Source organism: Helobdella robusta (genome assembly GCF_000326865.2).
Source record: "Helobdella robusta unplaced genomic scaffold HELROscaffold_37, whole genome shotgun sequence".
Classification (NCBI taxonomy): Eukaryota; Metazoa; Annelida; class Clitellata; order Rhynchobdellida; family Glossiphoniidae; genus Helobdella; species Helobdella robusta.
In genome coordinates this window covers 723048-733701 of record NW_008704785.1, presented here as the reverse complement: position 1 = coordinate 733701, position 10654 = coordinate 723048, and the positions used below count along the sequence as shown (strand labels likewise).

The window sequence follows — 10654 nt, the reverse complement described above, 5'->3', positions numbered from 1 at the left end:
GATAAAAATAGCTTTGTACAGTAATTATAATTGATGAATATTAATTATATAATTAATAAATTATTACAATTAGCTACTTTGTATAACGATAACTTTATACAAGTGTTTAAAACTTTTACTTAGAAAACTAATTTCAATGTGATTTCAACTGTAAACTACCGAAATCAATGAAAACCTCTATATGATACATTATACCAGTTGGGATATAAATGGTCTTTACTACATTTTCACACCAACTACAGAATCCATCTAGTCAAATGAAATTTTTAAACCCATAAATTACGAATACAACCGTGCAGAAAACCTATTAAATACCTTTTTAATAATAATATTTAATCTAATATATATAAATATATATATATATATAATTATATATATATATATATAAACAAAAGTGATGATTCAAATTTTGTGAAAGAGTTTCCTTTTGGCAAATTTTGAATCCGAATATTTGAGATATCCCCTTTCAAGAACTCGAAAAATAAAGGAATGAAATTTTTTTTATTTATTTATTTTTATTTATTTATTTAATAATAATAATAATATGGAAAATAATTACGATGATTTTAACTTCCTTGCCACAAGTCGAAATGAAATGCACTGGAAAAACAACGCAGCGAAGAAGAGAGAGAGAGAGAAAGAGAGAGAGAAATAGAGATGCTGATGCAGAAAAAGAGATATGCATGGAAAGGATGCATGAAAAAGGTGATAGCGGTTAAAGCAATAAAACTTATAATGTAAATTATATAGATATTCTTCAATGCTCGCCATACATTTTAAATGGGCACAAAGGGAAATAGAATCAGCATTAAATTATGTTCAAATCGTGTTCCTATCACAGTAAATTGCGTAAGATGACGATACTACGGAATTAATTAAACTTCTATGAAAAGGGTCAGACCAAATGAAATTAATTAATGATAGTTTAAAATATTAAAAAAAAACCTAGCAGGGAAATTTCAAATGAATTTATTACAATATTTGAGTTTTTCAATTCGTCTATCAAATTGTTATTAAGATTTTGAAAGTATTTGAGAATAATAATAATAATAATAATAATAAATGTAATTATGATGACGATGCTGTTGTTTTCGTTGATGACGATGACGTCAGTGATGACGATGATGTGGCGTTTGTAATGACGATGATGAAGAGGATAATGACGTAAATCTAGATGATAAGGATTATTTTGATAACGTTAACGACGATGAGGCTCTCAGATGAGTGGGCGAGAAAGAGAGAGAGAGAGAGAGAGAGAGAGAGAGAGAGAGAGAGAGAGAGAGACAGAAAGTGAAAAAGAAATTGAAAAAACCGAAGGTTAAAAAGTGCATGTAGTTGTAAAACACATAAAATCCAATGAGAGAAAACAATACATCATATCAATAAATAACTAAATATATAAAGGTATAAATGTGTATAGAGAAAGAGAGAAAGAGAGAGAGAGAGAGAGAGAGAGAAAGAATCCATACAAAAAAGCCTCCAAAGCAATGCAACTCTTGAAGAAAATTTTCCTAGAGATAAAAATGCGATAAAATAATTGTCTTACAACGGCTATGGTTATTACACTAAACTATTATTGTTATATTGTTGTTATTATTATTATTTATTGTTAATGTTATCCTCATTATTGTTGTTGTTTGTTGTTGTTATTGTTGTTGTTGCCATGCTTTTAATGGAGTGATGGAGTAGAAAGTAAAATAAACAATATGGCAGAGCGGATTTTGGGAAAAATTTTTACTTCCCATCGTCGTCGTCGTCATCTTCATTTCTCATCATAATCATTATACACACACACACACACACAAACACACACAAACACACACAGACCAACACATACATACAGACAAAAGATATACAAACACACATACAAACATACATGAACCAAGAATGGATGAAACTTTTTTCCAAGAAATAAAAATTATAATAATTTTGTTTACCTCAAGTTGATAAACAAATGAATTGCAGAATATATAGTAACAGGGTATATAATGTACGTATGTATGTGTGTGTGTGTGTGTGTGTGTGTGTATATATATATATAATGTACGTATGTATGTATGTGTGTGTGTATGTATGTATGTTTGTTTGAGTATGAGTGTGTGTGTGTGTTTGTGTATGTACCTATGTGTATGTAGAATAGAAACATACAAACATACATACCTACAAACATACAAACGAACACAACATTCCAATACAACGCTGTTACAATACGCAGTTCAAAATAATATGAGGCAAAGATGGGATGACACATAACAAAATATAATATACAGAACATATTCCATCCATCTCATTCAGTGAATGATTGATAAATATCTATTTTGTTTTATCTGCTCATAGCCTTATTTAGCCATACATACATAATAAGTCATATTAATCATACACACACACACACACACACACACACGCACGCACGCACATTACACACACAAACACGCACACACTCAACCAAACACACACGCACACACGTACACACAAACAAACAAACAAACATATTACATAAATGTTTCAGCAGCTTTTCACAATCAGGGTTGGACCATTATTGAAATGTATCTATTATACAATATGTATATTAATAGATCAATAAATGAAAACTTGGTAATATATATATATATATATATATATATATATTATATACTCATATAATCTAACACAATAATACAATATAAACACACATCACATAAAAACAATGTAATCAAATTGTAATCAGCTAACTGAAAAAGATGCAAGCACACACACACACACACGCACGCACGCACGCACTCACACACACACACATTTTCACATAGACAAACAAATACACACATATAAGAAACAGATACTTACAACTGCCACAGCATGTTCTGCATACATTGATTCATTTAATTTAATACAGCTTGTTTCAATGAATAACGCTCACACACATACACATAAATACACACATATACAAAAATATACAAACGCATACATACAAACAACATGCAAATACATACGTATACACATGTATACATTCACATATGTATACAGAAATACACACAAATTTACAAGCATATACAGAAAGATACTTAGCAGTACATAACTTGTTTATGTGGAAATTAACATACTTGAATAGACAGGTAGATATAAATGGATGAATGAATGAACAAATGAACAAATGAATGAGTGAATGATTGAGTGAGTGAGTGAATGAGTAAGTGAATAAAAAAATAATGATTGAATAAACGAAGGAATGAATGAATTAACTGACAAAAGCAAGGAAAAAAGGCTTAATAAATCAACTGACACAAGAATGAACAAAGGAGTGAATGAACAAATGAATGAATGCATGAACACCCAGAATGAACAAACCAAAAATAAATAAATGAAATAGATGGATGGTAATGGAATACTAATGAGTTAGATGAAAGTCAACTAATAAATAAGATATGCATGCTTGGTATGCATGTGTGTGTGTAGTGTATGTGTGTATGTATGTATGTGTGTGTGCGTGTGTGTGTGTGTGTGTGAGAGTGTTTATGTAGATTAAAAAATTACTAAAAAAAAATTAATAGAGGAATTTAATTTATCTACCTCCTGTTAAATCTTTTTTATCCTTCTTCTATGTAGAACACAAAATACTCATTAATAAATTTTGCTAATTTGATTAGTGACTAATCAATTAACTAATTAATTAATTAAAAAATTTTAAGTTCCAAACTAGATTGAAATAAACAAAAATATCGGCAATTTATTATTTTTGAATTTTTTATAAAATTTTTTTTCTTTTTCCTACTTTTTTCTAATTATCAAATACTTCAATTGAGCATTAATTAATTTTACTTTTAAATATATTTAAAATTAATTTTTCATTTAATATTAATTTTATTTATTTATTAATTTAAAAAACTCATGCAACCAGAATTATCTGGGCCCCATACCAAATTATTAAAATTAATTACTTGATCTTTTGAAATTTTAGGAATATAATCACCAATAAACTCTATTAATGTATTATTAATTAATTATAATTAAATATTTTATAATGAAAGCAATATTTGCTGGGCGATAAAACGTCATATAATAGGCTTTTTTAACCAGATGATATGAGGAAAAAATGACTACTAACTACTAAACTAAACTAAAATGAAAATTAAAAACAAGCCAAATTGATCAACAGAATACTACTGACAAACTTAATGACACTCCATTTTACTTAGATAAAAATGAATAATAAATATTAATCTTTTTAAAAACATAGTTTAAACTTTCACTAAACTCAACTCATTCGAAATAAATTTGCGTTTAAAAACTTGTCAACGTGAAACGTAAATTATAAAATAAACATACCTATGCAATTAACACCTGGACGTAACGTAATGAATCGGATTTCATTTTTCTATTTAAACAAACATTGTTTTTAATTTTTTTTAATAAATAATGCGTAAATTTTAATTAAATTAATTATTAATTATAAAGTTTCATCAAATTAGTCATTCGAGCCAATAATAATTGTTTTATTAAGTGGTGTCACTAAAAGCGCAAAATAATAAAGGCGTTCATCCAGCGAACCAAAGATTAAAAATAAAATATTGTGTTTATGTCTTCTTGTAGATGCAAATTTCGGACAAAATTCCCAAACTGGTCTCCTAATTCCGCCATTTTCCCCTAATTTTTAGTCCGGTGGTGTCACTGTTGGGTTTTTTCAATAGTAATGTGATAAATTCTGCTGGTGGTTATTCGCGGCACGTTAATTACCGTTTTAGTCGCTTGAAAAATAAATTTAAATAAAAAAATTAAACTTTTTGTGTAAATCAAGGAGCACTAAGCAGACGATATCTGATCTGGTTTCTCCTGTTTGATTTGGCTAGTGACTTTGCAAATATTTTCTGTTTCGAATGTTCATTTTTTTACAAACTTTTTTATTTTTTTTTGATGATAGATCTTTTTTCTAGTTTTTCTCCCTTGTATTAATTAAATTAAATATTAGTATTTGAATTTAAAATTTTAAATGTTTGAAACATGGTTTTATAATTTTATATTCATTCATTCTGTCATAAATGAACAAAAGTATTTTTATCTATTTAGTTAGGAATCATGTTTTGGCGTTTTAATTATCATTCATCTGAAATTGACACTCTGTTGGACAAAGAGGTGAGTAACTAAAAAAAACTATTTATAAAAAATTAACTATTCCCAAAGTGATTTAATTTTATTTTATTCCTTTATATTTACAAATTAAATTAAATAATCAAGAATTCATTTAAAAATATTTTAAAATCATTTGATCACTATTATTTTTCTATTTTAAAAAATGATCAGGATGTCACGTTAGTTGAAATAATTAGTGAGGAAGATGTCCTGCAGGAGTGCAAAGCCCAGAATACAAAGCTCATAGATTTGTATGGGAATGTTTTTATATTATAAATCTCAATAATTTTTTATCATAAATCATATTTTGATCATAAATTCAATTTTTTGTTGATGATACAAATAAAAAATTTATTTCATTTTGAGATGTTTCTAGAATTAATTTTTTTTGATGATACAAAAAAATATTTATTTCTTTTGAGATGTTTCTTGAGTTATTAATAATGTTATCTAATGTTGTTGTCAGTGTAATATATACAGCTTTTAGATATTTCATTTATATATTTGAAAAAAAATCACATTTTTAAAAAATATTTTTACAAAATGTTATTTGTAGCTTAACCAAACCAGAGAATATGAAAAATCTTTTAAGCATGGTGATCAATGAACCATCAAAAGAAATAGAAGAAAAATTGAGATACAAGTTAGAGGAATGAAATTTTATTATTTTCAATTTATTCAAAATTATTTTAAATCGTTTTAAATATCATCATTATTATTAATCAAAGCTGGCACAAAGTTTCATGAAATGATTTAGAATTTAACAATTTTATTAGATTATAGATTGCAAGACATTTTAACAAAGTTAGATCGAGAATTTATAAAATGATAAATTCTTTCAATAAATAGTAATTTAAATTCAATTGATTGGTAAAATGAATTATAATTATTGATGATAGTACCATTAATAACTGAAGCACCCATTTTAAACTAAATTTATTTTTACACACAGGCTGCCAAACTCTTCGTGTGAGTTGTTAACATCTGACATCACTGCAATAACGGACTCTTTGATGTCAACTGAGGCCCTTTTGAATGAATTGTTGGGATTTTTGAACCAGGAGGAGGCTTTAAACCCTTTACAAGCGAGTTTTTTCAGCAAAATCATGGGACTTCTCATCATGAGGAAGAGTCAAGAGGTTTGCATTGGTGTGTGGCTCTGTTTGTGTGTGTGTGTGTGTGAGAGAGAAAGAGTGTGTGCAGTTTTTCATATATTCATGTTGTTTATATTTGTTTTCAATTCGTTTATTGTTATATATTATGATAAATATTTTTTTAAATTAATTTTAATTTTTGTAAAATTTTTAGTTTTTAATGTTCTTGAAATCTCGTTCGACGTTTATGGACCGTTTGCTGCACCACCTGAATACATCAGCCATAATGGATCTCTTGCTGAGATTGGTTATTAGTATGGACTCGCCCCAGTCTAGGACAGAATGTCTCGAAGTTAGTTGATTGGTTGGCTGATTGGTTGATTGATTGATTGGTTGACTAATTGGTTGATTGATTGACCAACTGATCTGCTGCCTGGCTAGTTAGATGGTTGATTTATAAACATATTCTTAATTTAGATTTCATTTGATAGTTTGAATTCTTTTCTTATTTTAATTGTACGTATTATTCATATAATTTGTGGTAATCTTTTTTTCTTCCCAGTGGTTGAAAGAGCAGAAATTAGTGGAGAGGTTGATTGATCTTATTCGTCCAGTACACAGTCCTGAAGTTAGCTTAGCACGTATTTTATTACATTTTGTTATATTTTGTACTATATTTGTTATGTTTTTATTATGAATATATTATTTATTTATATATATCGATATTATTTTTATATATATCAAGAGTAATAAATATTTCTAGTTACAATCAAAATATATATAGCAGCAAGGGTTATGATGTATAATAATAAAATGAATTATATTATAATAATATTAAATAAATAATTATGCAACTGCAGACAAATTACAACGCCTCATTTTCACTCTGTGATCTGATTCGTCACGGTAGGGACCAGCTGTCCTTCGAGCAGGACACTAGCGTCGGAGATGTCTTACTCAAAGTTATCCAATCGTTAGTTCTGTCACTGATTGATTGATCGATTAATTGATTGGTGGGTTGGCTGATTGATTGATTGGTGGGTTGGCTGATTGATTGATTGATGGGTTGGCTGATTGATTGATTGATTGATTGATTGATTGATTGATTGATTGATTGATTGATTGATTGATTGATTGATTGTGTATACATTTCCAGGGAGGAATCTATAAAAAGTCTTTTGAACAGTATGTTTGAAGATCCGACAGTCGAGTCCAGTATTATCGGCGGCCTGTCTGTCTTACATACATTACTAGAGTTTAAGAAGGCCAAGTTAGTGATGTCATTATGACATCATTTTACGATGGTATCACGTAATTGTGGCGTGTTGTGTGTCTGTGGTTACTACGTTGGTCGAGGTTGTACTTATAAAAAGTTAACTTATATTATTAATTTCTATGTCATTATGAATTAGATAACACTTTTAAGGATTGAAAAGTAACCATAATCATCAGTCTGACTTCTCTCAGATATAATTGTAGTTTGTTGTAGAGCAATTTCTTTTTGTATAATGATAATAATAATGTTATTAATAATAGTAATTATTATTATAGAAGTAATTATAAATAACCCTTCCTTCTTGCATACCTATCCATCAAGGGAACAGTATTGTATGTATGTGTGTGTGTATGTATGTGTGTGTGTATGTATGTACGTATGTATGTATGTATGTATGTGCATATAGAATAAACTCCGCTGTATGCATATGTATGTATGTGTGTGCGCGTGTTTATGCGGTGTATGTCTGTGTGTGTATTTTGTGTGTGTGTGTGTGTATTTGTATAACAATTAATTTCTAAAAATAACCAGTTTGGAAAGTCCATTTGAGTCATCAACGTCATCACTTCCTGATGTGGATAAGTTCATGGCAAGCATCGATGGTACATTAAAAGCCCTGCTACCTAGGCTAAAAGATTTTCATAGGATACTAACACACCCTCCTAAGGTTTTTGTTTTGTATGTTTCTTCTTGTTTGTGTGTATTTGTATGCCTGTGAATGAATGTATGCTTGCATGTTTATGTATGTGTATCTGTACTACATCTGGTCTCCCTACAAACATATAGGCAGGTTTGTTAGCACATGTGTGTATGTTTTATATATTTTTATATATGTGTGTTTGTATGTGTGCCTGTATGTGTGTTTGTTTGTATGTATGTGTGTATGTATTTATGTATGTACGTATGTATGCATGTATGTATGTAGGTATGTATGTATGTATGTATGTGTTTATGTATGTTTGTATGTAATTCATACCCGACAGCAACATTACTGTCCAATGCAAACGACCGCTGGTCTATTAGACGTACCATTGGGGAATGCCCGTCTAAATGTTGTCCGCCTAATCACATACCTCATGGTGCTCAACTACAAACCACTCAACGAGGAACTAATTAGATTAGGGACCATGGGAGTGCTGCTGGTGAGTTGGATTGTAGGAGGATAAACGTTATGAATTGTCTTGCTACTGCTGTCTCTCTGTATTTTGATAAGTTTAAGGATTATTACTGCTTATTTAATTTTGATTTATCAGACATAGTTACAAGTTATTTACTGTAGCATTAAATGTAACCTTTGAAATCGTCTCCCTGATCAATTTTTAGGGCATGTTCTTCGAGTACTCCTGGAACAACTTCCTACACACACAATTCGAGCACATAATCAACAACCTCCTCACAAATGCCATCACCTCCATTGGCAGTGGTAGCATCTCTTTGGGCGCGAGCACATCAACATCACCAGCTATAACTGTCACTACTACGACTTCTGCTGCTGCTACTGCTGCTGCTGAAAGTAATGCAAACAGCAATGCCAGTTGCTGCGTTGTGGCTGCTGATTCAGCTACAGCTCTTATTAATCAGGTTTGCTGTGTTCTGTTGTGTTCGTTCGTGTGTGTGTATGTGTGTGCGTGTGTGAATGATGATTTGGTTAATATGGGCTTTCAATGAATAATTTATAGTGTGGTGGATAAAAAGTTTTATAGTTAAATGAACAAGCAATCTTTTACCCTTAATTCTAACAGCTCATGATCGAATTCAAACTTCTCAATAGGATAGTTGAGGCATTTGAACTGAATGATGATAGGTTCCTTTGTGTTATTGTGTGCATCACATTTTTTTCGTAATTCTCTATCAATAACTTTTGTGCATGTATGTATGTATGTATGTATATATGTATATGCATGTATATATTTATGTGTGTGTATGTATGTATCTGTGTCTCTATCTATGTATGTATGTATCTTCATTCAGAATGAAAGTGCCAAGTCATCGGCTGGGCTACATAGGCCACCTCACAAAGATATCCAATAGCTTGCTGAACAGCTGTAACGCACCTCTGCTTGATAGCATCTTACTCAGTAAATTATTATCTCTATTCTTTTGTTAGGAGGGGGTTTTTCTTTTAGTGATGAAAATTGTGTTTGGTTTTAAGTTGGCAGATAAATGAATACATTTGATTGTCGTCTCTTTTTTTGCAGAATTAGATCAGTCGGATGTTGAGAGGTGGAAAGATTTCACGACAACTGCTCTGGCCGAAGTGAACAAGCAGAATTCTCTAGATGGCGTATGTTTATTGTCGCTATTATTGTTGTTGTCGTTGTTGTTGTTGATTGTTTTGTTATTGTTATTGTTGTTGATTGTTTTGATGTTGTACGTAGTTGTGGTTGGAATGAATTGAGACTGCTTATAATGTGATGTTGAATGCAGTAATGGTCATTAAAACGGCTCTGGCCGGATGATTCCTGATGATTAGAGTAGTGGTTATTATAGTGATATTGATATAATTATTATGATTGCAATTATTATTAATATTATTATTATTTTTATTGTGATGATGATTATTATTATTATTATAGTTGAGATGATGAGGGTATTGACAATGAATATATTTTTAGACCGTTGGATCAGCGTCCAGTGTCATGTCGGCTGTTGACGATGACTTTCGCATGGACTTCCAAATTGATTCAGAACACAAAGTATGCCATTGACTCGTTTTCACACACACACACACACACACATATATATATATATATATATATATATATATATATATATATATATATATATATATATATTTACAATATTCTATAAATTCTACCGAATGTTTGGCGTTAATATGTTTGTAGTTCGTTTTTTCGATTTTTCTCACTAAAGTTTTTTGGTGAAGTTTTTTATTAAAATTCAAAATAAACTTATTTTTCGAATTCATGCTGCAAATAAGGCCATATTTCGATTCCGAATGAATCATCATCAGTGCTCCTTGCTATATATATGGAAATATTAACTTTGTCAAGATGAACTTTGACGTTGTAAAAATTAACTTTGGTGTTATAAAATTGAACTTTGATGCGAATTAGGTGTCAGGTTTCTTTATTGGCTGGTCATCTTCTTTGGTCTCCTTTTCTTCTTCCATAGCATCATTTTCTTCTTTGTCACTATTTACGATGCTAGTTTTTATTAC

General features: G+C 29.9%; 1 protein-coding gene across 1 annotated transcript; it reads left to right on the top strand.

Moving 5' to 3' along the window:
* Positions 1 to 5049: 5049 nt before the first annotated feature.
* On the top strand, positions 5050 to 9871 carry HELRODRAFT_83575 (hypothetical protein; the record flags this gene model as incomplete). Its single annotated transcript, XM_009023667.1, has 14 exons — positions 5050 to 5106; positions 5275 to 5354; positions 5660 to 5746; positions 6056 to 6242; positions 6412 to 6549; positions 6760 to 6825; positions 7058 to 7170; positions 7354 to 7467; positions 8014 to 8140; positions 8457 to 8615; positions 8797 to 8943; positions 9216 to 9285; positions 9453 to 9551; positions 9672 to 9871. 14 exons carry the CDS (start codon positions 5050 to 5052, stop codon positions 9869 to 9871), a joined length of 1644 nt encoding a protein of 547 aa, XP_009021915.1.
* Positions 9872 to 10654: the final 783 nt, after the last annotated feature.